We start from the raw sequence: 20652 nt of genomic DNA on the forward strand, positions 1-20652 counted from the left end.
TGTCTGGTTTATGTTTAGATTTGAGCTTTTCATCTGTGTTCTAACTTAAAATTGTAATTTAATATAAAATTTTATAATCGAAAATAATATATATATATATATATTTAGTGGAACTAAGTTGAATGATAATAAAACATTTAGTTAAAAGACAAATTAAATAAACGCGATGTTTGGTTATGTTTTGATACTATAGCTATCGATTGGGATTGTCATGCATGATGTAAAAGTTTAGAATATGATATAATACATTTGATTATAAATAAAGTGAAATATGAGATGATGTGATTAATCAAATTAAAAATGATTTTATAAAATATATCATATACAAGTAATTTTTTTAAAAAAATAAAAATCAATGTGTTTAATTAATATAAATCTATTTAACAAAAGAATAAAAGAAAAAAATTAAATGAGTGTGTTTGTTTGTATTTATATATTTAAGTGATTTTCGTATGAGATATGAAGAATTGTGAGAATATTGCAACGAATATGCTTTGTATGTTTTTATTAACTTTTTTTTTGTTATATGTATATAGTAATATATTATTTTGTAAAAATAATATTTTAGAAAATTCTTGTAAGATTAAAACACTAAATGAAGGCACTTATTTACAATGGTAATACTAATAGTAGTGAATGAAGAGTGCAGAATGACTAATTTAATTAAAGCCATTCCCAATGAAATTCTCAATAACTAATCTTGTAAATTGTAGGTTGGGTTAGAAAGAAGAGATATATTTAAGGCAAAAAATAATATTATTGAATTTGTATAGTAACAAAAAAATAAAAATAAAATCCAAGAAAATAGAAACCCTAAATTGGTATGTAAAATTGACAGGGGGGGGGGGGGGGGGGGGGGGGGGGGGGGTGTAATTAATTAATTAAATATATGTTAATTAAATAATTAAAGTTAGGGTGCGTCAGGATCACGTTAAGGTTGGTGTTGTTTTCCCTGATGCCAAAGATTTGAATTTAGAAGCACTGTGTTTTTATCAGGGGAGGAATCCTAATAATATTGCTAATGTTCAACTCGTACATAATTAGATGCTCAAATAATATCTGAAAATTAATTAATTAATTATTTTATTCAATTCGTCTGCATAATCAAGCCAAAAATTGTAAGCAATATTTATTCGTATGGCTGCAGCTTCGATCTCTACATTATATTACACGTGGAAATTACTTGTCTTTGTCAACATATATATACAAAATTACTGTAATAATTAGGTGGATATATTTCAATTGATTAAGTACTGTAATATGACCTATAAATAATTAAAATCTTAATTTGTGTAATAAAATATAGATGGTAGTAGAATAGGTGCAAGTGAAGCCCTGCAGGTTGTGTTAATAATAATAATAATAATAATAATAATAATAATAATAATAGCTTATTCTCCTTTAGGAAAGTGGCCGATAAAAGCAATCCTTCTTTTAGTAGAAAATATTTCATTTAGAGATGCAGCAAGGGGTCCAAATGTCTGCCACACACACCGTTCTACCTAAACTAACTAATAATTGGGTTTTATTTTATTTAATCAAATTTATTTCATCAAACAAATAACAAAAAATATATATATATATATATATATAAATATGTTTGTGTGGATGAAGATTGAGGTTTAGAAACCCACTTAGGGCAAAAGTGGGCATCATTAAGTGTATTCACCCGCAATAAGTTAGTGAGTCATCCAAGAGTAACAATTGCAAATTTTCACCTAAATTCCAATGAGTTTGGTTGAAAATGTGTTTAGACATACTTTGAAAGTATTTTAATGTTTTAATAATTTTGATGATAATAATAGTAATATATATATATATGAAAACGGTAGAAATATAAAGTTGAAAATATAAATATATATATATATATATATAAGCATGAGATTATTAGAGGGTGGGTGTGGGCCAAAATTTGGACCATCAAGATTGATCGTGTCCTTTTGTGTCTCGTTGATTCCCACAATTTGGAAATATAAAATCCCCTTTTGTGGCAGACAAAATTACTCTAATTTCACCATCACCACACTTCAATTCAATTAAATTCAATCACACACTTCTATATATCTATATCTATATTCATACACTCTTTAACAATGCTAGCTCTTTCCACCTCACTCACTATTAATTTAATTTAATTTAATTTAATTATACATATACATTTAATAATTAAGGATAATTAAAAATTGAATCCCAATAATGTCGTGTTGTTGTTGTTGTTGCAATATGATAATTGGTGATTGTTATGTCATTTAATTTGTTTGAATTTTATCAACCTTTTTCGAATATAATCCGTAATTTAGAATAGCTTTTACAACTTACTTAATTTTTGCAGGTTATTATATTCGATCTAAAAACACATATGTATATATATTCTTTGTTTAGAATAATGATTTTCCTTATTTTCTTCTCTAATGTTTGACTAAATTAAGGAATAATTAGTGAAATAAGTTGTCTAGATTGCAAGTGGTTTGAAAAAAGAGTGCAATGGTCAACTTTTAATTGAGCGGTTCTCCTGAGGGGAGTCTTAGTAGGGTTGTAAATGAATTTAATTGAAAAATAATCGATTATTCCATTCGATTTTTAAAAATATAATTTTAAATATTCGATTCAAGATTTGATTATCTTCTTGTCTTATCTAACTCAATTTGAAATTTTGTAATTTAAATATTCAATAACAAAAATAAAATACCTTGATAAAAATAATGCAGTTATCTTTTTTTTTTTTTTTTTTTTTCAAATTGACACAATTCTTTTTTTACATTAGCAAAAATAACACTATTTTATACTATGTATATAAATAAATATATTTTTTATTACCAAATTTAATATTAAAATTTTTATATTTATATTTGATTTATATTCATATCGAATCTAATATCTTTATGCTGAGTATTTATTTCATCAAAATATTAGAATAAATCAATTATAAACATAGGCTGCTTATACATATAGATGCCATATGAAATATGAAAAATTATGTAAGATGATGAACTGTATTAATAAAAAAACTTAAGAAATATTAAATAAATGTGTGTGTGTGTGTATATATATATTTATATATATATATGTGTTTGTTAAATGAATGGGCATTAGTTAGTAGATAATGAGTAAGAATGCCTCATTGGTATGGTGCTAATATTAGATATGAACGATAATATAAATCAATTAATTAAATTACCCTTTTAACCACCCCCTAATCTCTGCCGTTAGATTGTAGATAAATTTGACGGTGCAGATGCGATCAACACTATCATCTCCACTTTTAATCGACAGAAATGAAATTAATTAAAAAGATTGGATTAGCTAGGGCATGCACTGAATTTGATCCCCAAATCTTATCAAAGGAAAAAATAATAGTGAAAGGATCTGATGAGGATCAAGTGATATCATAAACCTCATGTAATGGTTGAAACATAAAATCCCATTAATGTTGTAAGAAGAATATGGATGGATCCAACCAAATGCAACTTTAACGTTATAAGTCAACTAATTTAATGGTTTTCACTAAACCATGGCCTGCTGCTATGCTACTTCATTTTCAATGGGAATTTTTATTATTTAAATTAATTTCAAACACTATTATTATGCAATTTATTCATAGAATCTTATATTATTTTAATTTGATATATATTTTTCGATAATATTCTGAAATTAAGAAATAAAAGTGCTTGGTGCTTTTATACACACACAAAAAAAAAAAAAAAAAAAAAAAAAAAAAAATTGAAAGTAAAATTAATATTCAAGTAATTAAACCCCGGTTTGGTTAACTCTAAAAGAAATAAAATAATTTTATAATATTTTCTGAATTGGGCTTCATCTCCAAATATTTGCAAATAAGAGAGATTATTTGGGCTGGACTAGAAATAATTAACCGGCCCAATAACGCGGCACATTAATAGACAGGCCCACCACAGCCATATATTCCCGCCGTTCATTAATTACAAATTACTCTCACAGAGCTCACGAGAATGAATACAATTAATTCCGGACACGTCATCCGCCATTCGTTCCTACATTATTATTATTATTAGAGAAATTAAATATACGTAATATGTTTGTGTACATGTATGTATAGTTTTGGCAGGCAGCGATGACATAGATAGGGAGGGATGGGTTTGTGTCAGATTTGAAAATTTTGTGGTCCTAAATTTAGATATATGGAAGGGTAGATATTCTTTCTTCTTCGTATTATAATCATATATACGTGCCTGTGGACTGGCCTCGTAAACTGTAATAAATGCATGCATGCATGCAAAAGGATTTTCGGATAAGGGGCAGTATCAGTCAGAGAGGGTTTCTTTTTCTCTTTTTATATATATAAATAATATTTTATGATAATTTGATGATGATGCATAGAGAGAAAAAGGTAAAAGAGTGAAATAGCTGGGCTGGGCTGGGCTGGGGCAGCCGCAAAAGAGCAGTGAAGTGACTGTGCAGATGAGACGACCACAATTAATTAATAATCAAGAATCGGAGACATACACTGTAATTAAAACGCAAACATAAATTAATTAATTCAAACAAACAGAAATGCATTTCCGTACAGTGACTGCCACGTGGCGACATCAACATCACTGATTTTCACCTATTTCCTCCATGCCGACATCGCCGCCAGCTGTTTTTTGTACAGTAATGACCCGACCCACTTCCATACATATATACAGACAATTTTTCAGATTATCAATAATATAGGTGTGTGATTGTTCGGGGATTTAAACTCCGAGATCTTTGTAGTTTTGAAAATAAAAATTAATATTCAATAAGAAAATTTTAATGATTTTTTTTTCTTTTAAAAAAAATTACTCTCATAAGTAGTTATAAAATTTTTCACATATGTCTCCGTAATCAGAGAGCTTTAGATTTTGTGTTTCGATTTTAAATAATAAAAATGTTTAATTGGAATAGTTACGGTGTAATATATATATATAACTGTTGATGTAATATTTTAAATATAAAATTATTTTTTGCTAGATATAAAAAATAATAAATATTTAATTTGATTTTTTTATAAAAAATATTAATAAATAGTAAAAGTTCCAAAAAAATCTCCAAACAAATGCAATCATAATATAATGTACACTAAATTTTGTATTATTATTATTTTTATTATTATATATTCACAATCTATATGTATTTGTATTTGTATTTATTTATTTAATCTATATTCACAATATATATATATATATATTAAATTTTAAAACACCAAACAAAGCAAATATATATAAAACATATTGTTCGGTGGCAAATTATTATCTCAAAGTAAAGGGAATGATCCAGGTGCTAGTATTTGTTGATGTTGAAAACATCACTATGATATTTAATTTAATAATAATAATAATAATAATAATAATAATAATAATAATATACTCTACCGCAGAGTTAAATTGCAACTGGGCTGGTGGTAATAATTTTTTGCTTATATTTTCAGGACTGGACAACAACGTACTTGTCCTACTTAAAGTACTGTCGGCTACAATGCTTCTTTCTTTAATTATGACCATATAATAATTACTAGTAATTTTTATATACGCGTATATAATATATATATATATATTTAAATTAAATAATGAATATTATTGTTGCGTTATGGTTCTTTAGGGAATTGGTCCTACATTGTTGACAATGTTGCACACTATAATACATGTCAAAATCAAATGTTTTTTCAAACCTTGCTTTGACCTAATTTCTTACATATATTTTTATTCAATTTCTCTCTGTCGACACAAAATCCTAAATGGGAGGGTGAAAAAGCTATGTATTAATTAATTTTTTTCTTTTTAAGGGAATCAATCTGTATCAAACATATATATTACTAATTAATTCCCCCAGGACATTATATAATTGGCAATATGCATTAATTAAAAAGTTGATTGAATTTTTTTAAGAAAGAAGTATATATAAAGGTGCAGTTATTGTATATAACAAATTACATATATTAAAGCAATACAGTATTGATAGCATATAATGTAGAGAATACACAATTTATATTAATATAATTTAAATACATGCATTATTACATTATATGAAGTAATAACATCTAAAATATAAGCATAAAGCATAACGTAACTTATCTAATACATATAATATTGATGTCGACATTTTTGCATTGTGTGTGTATAAGAAGCCCTGAAATTGAAAAATAATTGAGCCAATGATCCATCCCATCTGTATGATTGAAATAATAATAATAATAATAATAATAATAATAATAATAATAATAATAATAATAATAATAATAATAATAATAATAATAATAAGATAATTATGGTGGCACTAAAGCGAATCTTAACTGAATCATTAGGGGACAGCCAAAACATTTGTTAATTGGAGTGCAGACGTAGGATGTCTTGGCCTTATGCCTTCTCCAATCACCTACCAAAATTTATTTATTTATAAATATTATTTGCTAATTAGTTGAGTTATTTTTAGGATTATTTTTTCATTTCTTTATAGGTGGCTACCAGTCTACCAATTTACCAAATAAACGTCGATTATCGCATACTTGAAATGGAATTATTTTTCCCCTGCTTTTGTAATTATTATTATTATATTCAATCATGTAATAAAAGGGATATATAATTAATATATATGTATATATGCCACTAATCAACTTTGGAAGATTTGAAAATTACGTGCCTGCGTTGGACCAGTTATGATATAATTTTCATACACACACATATATAGATATATATATATATATATACATATCATATTATTGTGTATATATTGTGTACGTATTCGTGTATAATAATTTCTGGTAAGTGATTAGTGCAATTTGAAATTGTATACATGCATTTTTTATAAACAAATTTTAATAAAGACTTGTACGATTAATTTCCTCAAAATTTCAAATTAAGTATTTATTTTTTCAAATATTTAAATCTTGAAACAAACACACCCAATATTTAGGAAAAAGTTTTTTGAGTTTTGATAAAGTAGGAAAAAGTTAAATATTTAATATTTTATTCGTCCCATTGAAAAATTGTCATTTTCTATTTTCGTCCGTCCCAAAACAAGGTTATCATTTCCTAATTTAGTAATTGTACTACTACCTAATATAATAAATATCATTTCAACTTACACTGTATTACACAAATGTCATTACTTTTATATTACACAATACTAATAAGGGTATTTTTGTCTTTTTTACTTCAACTCATTATAATACTAATATTAAAACATCTACGTGCAAAAAGTAAACGACAACCTTGCACCGAGACGGAAGGTGTATAAAGTTGTGCAGAAAATAAATAAATAAATACTTAATGTAATATTTCTTTAAAATAAAATTACTGTTAATAAATAATGTAATTTAAAACTTCAAAGAGTGCATGTAAATGAGCCTTAGGGGTCGTCATACAAAAAAAAAAAAAAAAAAGAGCCTTAGGGTTTGTAATTGTTCATGTTGTGATTGATTTGCTTGAGAATTGAATGCCTAAAATATGATGTTTACACTTTATGTTCTATTAAAAAAAGCACTAAATTCGATATTTAGGGTTAATTAATTAAATATTTCACATAAAATTTATAATTTTTTATTATTAAAAAAAAGAACAACAACAATAATATTTAAATTCTTGTGTCACTTATAATGTTTACATTGTCGTTTATCTGTTTTACATTTCATGTCATTTTCAACAACAAAAATAATTACTCACCTTTATGCTCCCTCCGTCCTATGTAATATTGGTGTTTTACTGTAGATACGGAAATTTAGGTAAAATATAATTAGTAAGTAATTAAGAAGTGTATTAATAAAAATTATTATTATTTAGTAAAAATAATTATAGATTAAGATTAACATAAGTAAATAGTTTAATTAAAATTAAAAAAATTATAAAATTTAAAATTTAAAATGCGATTAAAGTGCATAATTATATTTCCGAAAATAGAAATGACAAGTTATGTGGGACGGACGAAATAGAAAATAGGGACAAATTATGTGGGACGGAGGGAGTATTATTTTAATTTTTTTAACTTTTATAAAATTTTAATTTTAATTAGATCAATTAGTTATTTGAATATTAATTTATAATTATTTATATTATTAAAAATAACATATTTTAAATTATTTACTAATTATATATATTTTTAAAAATTTTATGCTTACGGTAATCCAAATATAATAATCGAGGGGATAAAAGAATAATAAACACACAAAAACAAACAAACAAATAAATAAATAAAACAACGGCAAACACGAACACAATTATCGTGGAGCATTTGGGACCTTTGATTCATTGCTCGCATATTTGTTCTACTTAGTTTGAGATTTGCAATGCATCCTTTTTTGCAGGCATAATAATAATAATACTAATCATATGTTTGATGTTACAGTCTTTCTGAACGTATATATTTGTAACGAAATTCCGTTACTAAAGATCACGTAGCTAACGTCATTTCATCATTAATTCCGTCTCTAATATCATTAGTAACGGAAAAGTGAATTTAAAGACGAAAAAATCTCATTACAAAAATGATATTTTATTGTAGTGGTATATCAAGCTCTAATCTCTATACGATTGGCAACTATTATTGTTAATTATACTCTTATACAAAAGGGTGCATTCTTTTGTAAGATATGTTAATTCAAAATATATTATTCAATACAATTCAATTTTAAAAATATATTACATTGAATTTATATTATTTTATGAAAAAATTATAGCAAAAACCAAAACAAGCCGAAAAAGAAGATTGCATTAGAGTAAGAAGATAAAAATGAATTCAGTTATTTAGAATGAATAGTGTCAGTGTGTGTGGAATGGAATGGGACAAAGGAAAGAAGTCCAATAATTGGCTTGAACTGAATCAATCAAAATTACTTTGAATCCATCAGATCATATCATATCACACTAACTTCATTACAACTCATTCATTTGCTTGCATTTAAGATTTCTGACCTTCCACCACTTTCCTTTTTCTTTTTTTCATTATTATATATATATATATATTTTATTTTTTCTTTCTATACATTATTACTCTCTCTCTCTCTCTCATATATATATATATATATATATAATTAATATTCATCCGGATGTAATAATTCCGTGAATTATATTATATAAATATATATAATGTAACATCATCATATCAAAACAATGAATATACGTACCTTATCGGCATGTCATGATATGAATTGTCATGTTTTTAACAACACATACCTTAGAATTGTTTACATTAATTACATATTCATATGTATAAATAAAATAAAATAAAATAAGATACTCCCTCCGTCCACATTGGATGTCTGGGTTACTGTAGAGACGGAAATTTATGATAAGTATAATTAGTAGATAATTAAGAATGTATTAGTGAAAATAATTAATCTATAATATAAATAATTATAAATTAAGATTAAGATAACTAATTACATTAATTAAAATTTAAAAAATTAAAATCAGATTAAAGTGTAATCATTTTCAAAAAAAAATGAAAGTGACATGAGATGTGGGACGGACAAAAACGAAAATATGGACATAGTATGTGGGGATGGAAGGAGTAAAGACTAGTCGGGAGGGGATCCTCAGCATCATCCCTCCCTACCCCACTCTCAGCATCATCACACGCACATGTATAGATACATGAGTGTATATCTATACATGATTTTATAGATATACACTCATGTATCTATACATGTAGATTTTATAGATATACACTCATGTATCTATACATGTAGATTTTATAGATATACACTCATGTATCTATACATGTATGTGTGGCAGAGTGGGGCAAAGAGATGATGATGCTGAGAATCCCCTCCTAGACCGGTCTATATTAATTACTTTCACACATATCATATCATGATTGCCGTCTCCTAAACCGGTCTATATTAATTACTTTCACACATATCATATCATGATTGCCGTATTATTCTCTTTACTTAGGTGTATTCCATCTCCGAAAAAAAAAAAAAAAAAAAAAAACAAACAAACAAACACTAATCTATTTTATAATAAAATAATGAAAATAATGATTACAATCAATTATTATTATAAATAAATTATAAGTTCTTGTAATCAAAATTTTAAATATTAATATTATGGTCAAGTTGCCACTGGATAAACCAGCATTCACCCTATTAGGGCAGCAAGTGCTTCTAATTAATTAACATAATATATATAAATATTGTCTCTTTCTTATTGGCGGGACCCACCAGCCTATTCTTTTAATTAATTAAGCCAAAAGTAAAATTAGTCGAATGTCTTTTCAATTATTTTGTAAATAAATGGATGTTGCATAATCAGAATAATCCACAGGTTTTATGCATATCAGCATAAAGACATTTCCTAGTCGTTGTACCATGAACTTACATCAAATCGGACACATAATATATATACATATTTCGAGAAATTTCCATAAGGCAACTTTAATCAAGATTAAGGTTTATTTTAAGGCACTTAATTTTATTAATTAATCTCAATCAATCAATCATATGATATCTCTATTTTTACATGGAAATTATAACGTACACTAGTGGTGAGTGTGTATAGATCGATTGTTGTACATTGTTCGGTCAAAACAATTCCACTTTTGAGTAAATTACAATGGATTTGTTTGTTTGTTTTGTAATATAGTTCGAAAGAAAAATTTTTAACTCAAGAGATGAAAATTGTGTAGAAATATAAAAATAATAAATATATATGATATATTAATTTATTTTTTTTTTTGGTTAAAAGAATGCACCCAATACATCCCAAGAAAACTCTAACCAACTAAAATGTAGTCATAGCCCTTCAATGGCGGAATCAATAAACTTATAATTTGAGAAGCAAGTTAACATAATTATATATTTAAAAAAAAAAAATTACACTTAAAAAATAGGGGCTGGGCTGCAACCATACCTTGCCCCAATGTCCTGACCAAACATAATTTGTGCTCTATCTTTACTATGGATGATTTACAAATTCTCTTTTTATTTCTACAATATAAAATGCCTCTTAAAAATCTTCAAATTTTGCAATCAATATAAAATGCCTCTTAAAAATCTTTAAATTTTGCAATCAAATATCTATCAAATAGCATACCTCCGATTTATTTTTCAAATTTCACTAGAGCTATTGAATTCTTCATCAACTACGAATAAGTAACAAATTCCAATGCCATGAAACTCCCTTGATTTATAAGGGTGAAATGACTCTCTATTTAATATCAATTGGTTTCAGTAGGAAGTTCGAATTTTTTCTTAACACGGTATCAGAGGTATGACGCGTACCGAGTATTGATCATGTTTGAATTTTCAAGATTATCATCTCGAGAAAGAAATGTTGAATGTCCTATATAAGAAAAAAAATATAAAAATTTCCATGCCTTAAAAAAAATAAAAGACTTCTCCACTTAATACCAATTGATTTTAGATGTCCAAATCTTTTTTTTATCAACAACATGGATTCCTACTAAAAACATTTCCCCAAAACATAGAGTAATCACTTTCAACAATGAAATACTATATATATATTTTTTTAATGAATATGTTCTCTCAAGATCAATTTAAAAATCTTCACACTTTTCTACTGAGGGTTTTGCTTATGGCATTTTATGGAAGATTTATGTTATTTTTTCAAAAAATTAAATATAAAAAATATAAAATCAAATAATTATATATTTTTTATATTATATTAAAAATATCATATATATTCACAAAAGAATAAGAATGCAACCTAGTGGCAAAGCCCTCACCATTCTGACCAAAGGTCAGAGGTTTGATTTTTTTTAATATTATGCTACATTTGTATTATTTTATTAACCATTTAAAGAGGATGAAAAGATCCAAAGTAGATATATTTTATTTTATATTATGCTACATTTATATGTGGGAAGTTTAATAGTATGTGGGGGTCATACAATCCATTCCTGCATATATATAGTTTGATGTTATTTATGAAACACAAACAATAAATGGTAATAAATAGCAACAGCTATATATCATTATAAATATTACTGTATATTATATATATATATATATTTGAAACTCTCTTTGAAACAATATGTCATAATCTCTATATATATAAAAGGTGTTTGCAATAAACTTCATTCAACTATTATTATTATTATTATTATTATTATTTAGTGAGAAGGGAAGAAAGTAACAAAAAGGTGATGATATTGAGAGTGAAAACATAAATAAAACTGAAAAGGACACTGTTTGGCAAAGTGGGACATTTTTGTCATTTTGGTAGATTCTTCACATCATCAGTTCACCCCACCTGCCAATGCCATATGATATATGGCTAAGCTTCCTCACATTACTCACAATCACAAACACACATATTATTGAAAGTTTCTCTAAAGTTTTGCTGCTCCTTTTGGTACTACAGCCCTACTTTTCTTTTTTAAAAGAAAAAGGAAAATGCTGCTTTATTTTCCTCATGTTTCCAATAAATTATTAGATAGGGTTAGATTGGTTGGAAGAATATATTTCTTTGGACTGAGTAATTGAGATTTGGGAAATTGTATTTTTCTTTTTTTTTTTATGAATTAAAATAAATCTTGATGTAATAATACTTTCAATAAAAAAGATATTTCTAATATAACCAATATTTAATTTAATAATCATAACAAAGTAAAGATAGATAATACAAACAAACCCTAAAATCATTCCAAGAGGAGATCAATCTCACAATATCACGAATGTAATTTATCAAACAAATATATATGTATATACAAGAGAGAGAAAATCTAGAGCGAGAGAGAGAGAGAGAGAGAGAGAGAGAGAGGGACTGAACAATGCAGTGGGGAAACTTTAATCACTGTACAGTTAGATTCATTGATGGCGAAGAGGGAATTGATTTCACAGACGACAGACGCGACATATAAACAACAACGAGGAGAAGAGCTAGCTAGCTAGCTAGGATGTTCGATTTCAGAAATTTAATTTAATAAGGGATCTGTTCTCATCTGATCTGATCTCATCTGATCTGCCCTTCAATCTAAAATGAAAAGGGCATTCCCTAAATTTCAATTTACTTACACATTCAAATTTCCAAAAAAGACAAAAAAAAAAAAAAAAAAAAAGGAGAGATGAAACATCAACGTAACGGCTACTGTAATGCCGGCGGGCCTAGGAATTGAAGAGAATAAGAGACATATACATATATATATATATATAAATGATCAGTAATTGATTAATTAATATCATAACACCGTTTCAAAACAGCTGGGAATTCCGTCGTCGTCGCCGCCGTCCCACGGCGGCGGAGGATCGAGCCACCCCTCCAGCGCCGCCACATCGTACACAAAGTCGTTCCTGAGGTCGAAGAAAGAACCCAAGCTTGGGAGCTGTACAATTTCGCCCAATTCTTCCGATGTCTCCGACAGCAGCGACGACGACGACGTGCTCGACGGCGGCGACAGAATGTCGAACTTATCCATCGCCGCCGCCTTCGCGGCGGCGGCCTGGACGTCGCGGGGGCTGAGCGAGACGGGGCGGGGGAGCGCGGGAGCGAGCTCGGGGAAATTGAGGATAGCGGACGCACCTTTAATGCTGAGTGCGGCGACGTCGTGCGCACGCGCCGCCATTTCTGGGTTTGGGAAGGTCCCTAACCATATTCGCGACTTCTTTCGGGGCTCCCGGATCTCGGACACCCATTTCCCCCAATTCCGCATCCGTACGCCGCGGTACACCGGGTGTTTCGTGCTCGGATTGCCGGCGGCGGCGGCGGCGTCACGAATTCTCTTGATTTTCTTGCCGGTTTCCGGCTGCTCTTTCGGCGGCGGGATTGAGAATACTGAGGAGGCTATGTCTGAATGATTGTGGTTTTCGGAGGTCATGATTATATATATTGGAGAAAGTGAGAATTCAATTTAGAGATTCTTCTCTATAATTGGAAAGCTATGAATAGAAAGTGCGTGCGCATGTGGATAATTGTTCTAATTCTTGAAATTTGAATGAATATGAGTAGTAGTGGAAGAGATGGGTTGCTGAAGTTGTAGAAAATCCTGCACAGACAATGCAAGGAATATATAGTTGTTATATATAGTATTATAATTATAATTATAATATATGCAAAAGAAATAAAGGGCACGGCCATTTTCACTTGAGGCTGGCTGCCCTCTTTGATCGGCCAAAGACTCTCTGTCAATTTATTTATTTATTAATTATATAGTAATAATAAAAAGTACAAAATCTTATTTGCACAAGAATAGAATAGAGTGTAGGTAGGGATAGGGGAGGGCATAGGGCATGCAATAGGGCCCATGGAGATGTAAGAAATATAATGGGTCATTCTGCATGTAGTAAAAAATGCATGGGCCCCTTCTATACACAATGCACCACGCAACCCACCCTTGCCTAATACTAATAATAATATATATATATATTTTGTTTGTGTATATTTCCCAACCCTTAAGATTTGACCTTGTAATTCCCCCTGCCCTCTTCTCACTCTACCCTGATAGAAGAGAGAGAGAGAGAGAGAGAGATTTACTATCCGTGGATGTCCAGTTAAATGTATTTCAGGGAGAATAAATGTGTGTTTTTTATGGGGGTTTGGATTTTGAGTTGGGATTTGAATAGTAAAAATTTTGAATTTAAATAGTTGTACGATGTGATATAAACAAGTGTTGATGTGATATTTTGAATGTAAAATTGATTTTTAGTATAATATAAAAAATAAAAAATAGATATTTGATTTTAGAAAAAAAAAATGGAATGAATAGTTGAAATCTAATCCAATCCCTCAAACAAACGCACTGATTACGGGTTCGACTACATTAATTAATTAATTCTAACCCTAGCTCCACCTTATTTATTGATTTTTTTAAATTCACTCATCATTCAAACTTTCTTTTACTTTCATTAAGGGTTTTTGCATTATTAAATGATTTAAAATGATCATTTTACCCAAAAATCAAAATTTATAGGATAAATATAATTTATTTATCTACAAACAGAAGTTAACTAACACGTTATATTTTGTGCAAAGAAATAAATGTCACCAAACGAAACTTGCACATGAACGGCGACAAATGAGGTATTGTGAAACTCGAACTCAATACATAAGGTTTTGATACGATATTAAATGATGAAAATCATATCATAACAACAATAACCAAGAAAAATAGGAAAGACGGATAATATTTTGTCATGAAGCAAGTAATGATTTTGGATTTTATTAAAAAATTAAAATTTAAATTTTTAGGTAAGACAGTCCTCTATATATATATATATAAGCAGGACAAATTATTCAACAAATTAAGACTCGTTTTTTTGCAGGATATTAGGTTAGGTCGGTGATTTATTCAATACGCACTTTAGGATAACGGCGGCAGAATTTTACGTAATTAAAAAAGAGAGAGAGAGAGAGAGAGAGAGAGAGAGAGAGATTTGGCATATCAATTATTGTAATATTTTTTGTTATGTGTAGGGTGTAGATATATGGTGGCCACTAGATGACTTTTCTCTCTCTCTCTCTCTCTATATATATACATATATATCTATATGTGTCATATGGGCACAAATAACAGATCAGAGGTGATAGCAACGTAAGCATACACACACAGAGAGATATTAAGGTTGTGATTAATTTGGTGCATATGTATGTATGTAGATGTTGAAAAATTCTTACATATATATATGTGGAGTAGAATTGCTGCCTGAGTACGTTGGTCCCAATTCATCTACGATTTCATCACTACGTCCAATTTGTAGTTAATTTGCTTCATATATATAATTGGAAAATTTTATATAAAATCTAATAAAGTCGAAGAGACAGGATTATTTCTTACATGCACAGTCTTTAGTTTGAATTCTTCACTTCAGACAACATGTTTTTGTCTTCCTAGCTAACAATCTTTGGTACCAACAAAAATCCAAATATATATATATATATATATGTGTGTGTATGTAACTATATGTCGCTCTTTCATGCTCTACTTAATTGGTCCAATTAATTATATCATCAATTTTTGTTAGTACATTATGAGAGTTTATATTAAAGCTTCGATTGGAAAACAACCTTAGATTTATGTTTCTGACAAAACTTTATTTTTGGATGCAATGTAATTGAAACCCTCAATACGGTAAATATATAGTTCCAAATTTTAATTAGGAAACTGTTTGGTAGACCCTAAATTAATGGTTTAAAATTTTACTAGACCAAATTTTATCATATGAAATATTGCATACGACATTAATTATTTCAAGAAAAAAAAAGAAAGAAATCAAAAGAACAAACCCTAGAGTACTATGATTGATAATTTTTAATGACCACTTCTATTTGGACCACCCACGAGGTAGTTTTCGAGACCACTGTTGAATAGTCTCGACTTCAAAGAGATTATATATTTATTGGAAGCGTTTGTAATATAATTAATGAATAATTGAATGCTTTGTTGGAGTGAAAGTCCCACCGAGTTTCCATCACCATTGATGAACGATTTGCCATTTGCTCTCTCTATATATACATATACGAATATATATATATATAATCTATACGATTTTTAATTTGCTTGTAGCTAGAGTCGGGGATTGCTACAAATGAATTGAGCTTTAATTATATTTACTCAAATAATTTAAAATCACACAATCTATATTGGGATTACTACTTACTTAATCATCTATGTCTAAAAACAACAACTATGGACCTAATTGGGTTTACTATCTATGTGTATATATGCTCACTGCCATTTGCCGGCTTCCCAAAGTAATTTCCGAAATTATCTTTAATATGATATAAAATATTGATATTCAAAAATTTAGAGATTGTTTTGTCATATCCATATTGCTTCGGAAATTTCCAAAATCAATTTGGTGTTTTTTATTTAAATAATATTTTGATATAATAATATATAAAATAAAAGAAAACGCACAAACAAAGGCAAGAGAAAGGATTGTAATGAATTGCATATGTGAATGTGATGGAGTATTTTCCTATAAGGACACACAAACCTAATTATATGATAGGTGTATACTTTTGCAATTCTTTTGTTACATTTATTTTTTTTTTTATAAAGTATATTTAGATGTGTTTTAATAATAAAATAATAGTAATATTTCACTATAAATTGAATAAGATGATCATGAAAATAAAATAAAGAAAGTCAGCTTGGCGATGGTTTGCAATGTTTCACCTTTTACCCATCGACAGTGTCAAGTGCGTGTGAAATTTGTGGTGTTGGAAAAAGCAATGTTGGCCCCTACACATTTAATGCCCACCATATCTGCTCAAATCATTTATCTACCTGTCTCTTTCTTGCAATCAATTTTGTTTTTTATTCTTAAAATATGTCTACAATTTATTATTATTAATGAAGATTTGTTTGGAATCGTTACTGGGCCTAACTTAGCTGCGTTATGGGCTTGTTTGGACTATTCGGCCCAATATATTTATAGCCCATAATGTGCTGCTTCTGTTTTCGAATTCATTTCCTATGTCGTTCTTATGAGTGAAGTATAAGTCGCATATCTCTTTACGCGACTCTAGCTAAAGTTCGAGAGCGTGGTTCGTGTTCGTGAATAATGTGATCTAGTCTTTCCACAGTTTCACAGAGAAGCTTGGAATCCATTGGCAGTTGTGACTGACGGTATGTTGTGGTTCACAGTTTTATAATTTCACCGTTTTTGTTTATTTATTTATTGTTTTGTTCAGTTGTTTGTTCCATTTCTACGAATGATCGATCGATTGCATTTTCGCGAGTTTGACAATGAAGGAATTGAATTCGTTAGGTACAAGTGCGTTGGAGATGAAAAAAAAACTCCTTGTTTGTGTTGAGTAGTGTTAATAATCATATCGGTTAGTTTCTATTCTAGGGTTAAATGCAGAACCTACGATTTGAGGCCAGGAGAAGCCTTCTATATCCCATGATTCTGTTTCTACGTAACTTGTGTCTTGATTGTTGGATTCAATGTAGGATGAGTTGTCGCATGTTTTGATGCTCTGCAACTCCATTGCGACTTGTCTTATAGTTGGCCTTTTCTTCCCATTTAAATTCAAGCATTTTTGTGCGAGATTAGCAACAGCAAAGTGATCATCTCGAATTCCTTGTGCTATTATCTCAGAATCAAGAATTGACTTCACTTGCCCATCTTCTATGCTCGTTAGAAAACGTGTAGCTAGACTTCTTTGTTCCTCGGTCTTGCTTGTAGATATCGGCCTCTGTCGTGTTAAAAGCTCGACAAGAATCACGCCGAAACTGTAGACGTCGCTCTTTTCTGTGAATTTTCCTGTCTGAAAGTACTCAGGGTCTAGATAACCAAATGTGCCTTTGACCATGGTGGTTAAGTGAGTCCGATCAGTGGCAACTGATCTTGATATTCCAAAATCTGATAGTTTGGCTCTATATTTTTCATCCAAGAGGATGTTATTAGACTTTAAATCCCTGTGATATATGGGAATAGAAGTGGAATAGTGCAAGTAAGTTAAGGCATCAGCTACCTCCACAGCTATCCTGAGCCGTAAATCCCATGAAAGTGGAAATCCGGTGCTGTCATCATGTATGAGGTCAGATAGTGTGCCATTGGGAATGAATTCATAGACTAGTAATGGAACTTCTGTTTCCATACAGCAGCCCAATAACTTGACCACATTTCTGTGATTTATTTGGGATAGGATGACGACCTCGTTTATAAATTCTACTTGTTGATGTTCGTCTACTTGCTTTGATTTCTTCACTGCAACAATTCTTCCATCTGAAAGCATGCCTTTATAAACCGTACCTTGACCTCCACTGCCAAGTATCCGACTTTCATTGAATCGATCTGTTGCTTTCTCCAGTTCTTTGCATGTGAATATTTTCAATTTTTCAAGGATACTGTCGTGAGCTGATATTTGTTGATTAAGTAGAAGACCACCATTCCTTTTAAAGAAATTCTGTTTCTGCTGCTTGACACTCCTCTTTTTCAGTATTTTGTACAGCCAAAAGCCAGTGATCAGCAGTATAAACAACCCCAAGCCCGTAAATAATCCTGCAACAGAAAGAAGTCAGAAGGAAACAACCATCGACAATGTGAGGTGCAGTATATTTAAGAGTTAGAATTCCTAACCTGCATACAGTGCAGTGTTTCTTTCAGGTGGCACAAAAATGCAACCAGTGCCGTGTTTTGTGCCATCGCCAAAATAGTTACGTGGGCAAGAGCAGTTATATAAACCTTGAAGATTGGTGCATAGGGCTACCGAATGGCATGGATGAAACTCACATTCATCGATATCTATGATCATATAAAGTAAATTAGTCTCAAACACAATATTTATGTTTTTGCACAGCTGGGAATGACTGACCAATTAGTATTCGTATAACTATTCGCATAATATGTAAAATATGCCAACCTTGGCAACCTTGGCTGAGATATGGATTTCCCTGATATCCTTGCGAGCAGTTGCAACGGTATCCTCCTAGAGTAGTGCCAGAATCTACACATATGCTTTGTTCTTTACAGACTGTTTTCCCTGTTTTTTGAATTTGTTTGCAGGTCTCATTGCCAATCTCCCAATTAAGAGCAATTGGCACAGTATCTACGATTCTTTCGACAAATGATGAATCAGAGATGTCATTTACTTGGAAGAAGTAGCTGTTCTCTTCTGCCAGAAACGAGTAGCCGCAGGGATTAAAATGCTGAATATCAGATCGATCAGTCAAGATGGTCATGGTGGAGGATACATGCTGGAGACCCTTGGGTATGGAGGATTGGCAGCACCCAATTCCTGAACAGGAACCATTGTTTAGATCCTGGGTTTTTGAACAGATCGCCACGCAAGAACTGGTGAAATAATCTGATCCTTCTGCCAGCATGTTATCACTGGATAGCAAGGAAACATCGTCGCATCCGACAGCTGTCAGCTTGTTATCACTGGATATGCTGAAAGGGGTTTCATACAGATTCATTTGAAAAGCAACCTCTTGAGTCGGGCTTCCCTTTTCGTCGTAGCAGTTCCAGGCCAGTCGGTTCCTGATGTGTATTTTGGTGTTTGATATACTTAAAACTTCGAATTGATCAGCTCCAAGGAATGCCTTCGGGGGGTTGAATGAGGTGTTGCAGCTTATGTCGAAGGAGGGATTGATGGAGCAACCGGCCTCGACACCAATTCCGAATGGGTATGGAACTTTCAGATTCCCACACTTGTTGGGGCATCCTGGCTTGGCGATGCGATCGCCGTCGGCTATAGAACCGTTGAAATATGTCACGATAGAAGTATCAGAAGCATCTGTCAGGTAAGTAAATATTAGGATCACAGCAAAGTGCAGGAATGAGGTCATTTGCATGTTTTCTGTTTCAGGAGAAATGAATTCTTGTTTATGGTGTCTAACGAACTCAACACACAGTAAACTGGAAACAAGTGTGAATATGCATATATATAAATGTATGTATAGAAAGAGAGAGTTGGATGAGATTTACGGGCCATACTATGAGCTGATTTCTTGTTTTTATCGACCTAACAGAGACTCTTGTGTTCGACTTTCGTGTCATCTATCTTTTAACTGATAAGATCTTGTGTTGAACGACAGGCCTGCATTTTTTTATTCTTTTTATTTTTATTTTTATTTTTGACACAAGAACACTTGATGTACGTAATGTTTGTGTAACAAGGCAGATAATTTTTGAGTTTTTCTGTTCGCTTGGGATATTCCATTACACCATCCAAGTCCGAGGAATTTAACATTTTAACCTATAAATCTGATGTTATTCCTACAAAATCGGCATTAAAAAAGTAGTTT

General features: G+C 30.2%; 2 protein-coding genes and 1 long non-coding RNA gene across 3 annotated transcripts; 1 reads left to right on the top strand and 2 right to left on the bottom strand.

Annotated features, from left to right (window-relative positions):
- Window positions 1–13034: 13034 nt before the first annotated feature.
- Window positions 13035–13960, bottom strand: LOC127265405 (dehydration-responsive element-binding protein 3-like). Its single transcript, XM_051295184.1, has one exon. It carries the CDS (start codon window positions 13768–13770, stop codon window positions 13135–13137), a length of 636 nt encoding a protein of 211 aa, XP_051151141.1. The 5' UTR covers window positions 13771–13960; the 3' UTR covers window positions 13035–13134.
- A 3427-nt stretch (window positions 13961–17387) lies between these two features.
- Window positions 17388–19300, top strand: LOC127265610 (uncharacterized). Its single transcript, XR_007841995.1, has 2 exons — window positions 17388–17523; window positions 18843–19300. It is a non-coding gene; the product is annotated as an uncharacterized LOC127265610 (long non-coding RNA).
- LOC127265608 (wall-associated receptor kinase-like 8) lies at window positions 17658–20332 on the bottom strand. The gene is made up of 3 exons (XM_051295488.1): window positions 19266–20332; window positions 18983–19147; window positions 17658–18904 (listed from the first exon to the last, which is right to left on the bottom strand). The coding sequence occupies exons 1-3, from the start codon at window positions 20197–20199 to the stop codon at window positions 17718–17720; spliced, it is 2286 nt and encodes a 761-aa protein (XP_051151445.1). The 5' UTR covers window positions 20200–20332; the 3' UTR covers window positions 17658–17717.
- Window positions 20333–20652: the final 320 nt, after the last annotated feature.

This window comes from Andrographis paniculata, unplaced genomic scaffold (genome assembly GCF_009805555.1).
Source record: "Andrographis paniculata isolate CXL003 unplaced genomic scaffold, ASM980555v1 Contig73END, whole genome shotgun sequence".
Classification (NCBI taxonomy): domain Eukaryota; kingdom Viridiplantae; phylum Streptophyta; class Magnoliopsida; order Lamiales; family Acanthaceae; genus Andrographis; species Andrographis paniculata.

What these genes read in the sequence shown, in the direction of transcription:
- LOC127265405 (XM_051295184.1), bottom strand. Translation starts at nt 13,770, where the DNA reads ATGACCTCCGAAAACCACAATCATTCAGACATAGCCTCCTCAGTATTC.
- LOC127265608 (XM_051295488.1), bottom strand. Translation starts at nt 20,199, where the DNA reads ATGCAAATGACCTCATTCCTGCACTTTGCTGTGATCCTAATATTTACT. An exon ending in TCTCAGCCAAGGTTGCCAAG is followed by an intron (nt 19,148 to 19,265) that starts GTTGGCATATTT and finishes ATATGATCATAG; the next exon opens with ATATCGATGAATGTGAGTTT. An exon ending in AAACACTGCACTGTATGCAG is followed by an intron (nt 18,905 to 18,982) that starts GTTAGGAATTCT and finishes TTTCTGTTGCAG; the next exon opens with GATTATTTACGGGCTTGGGG.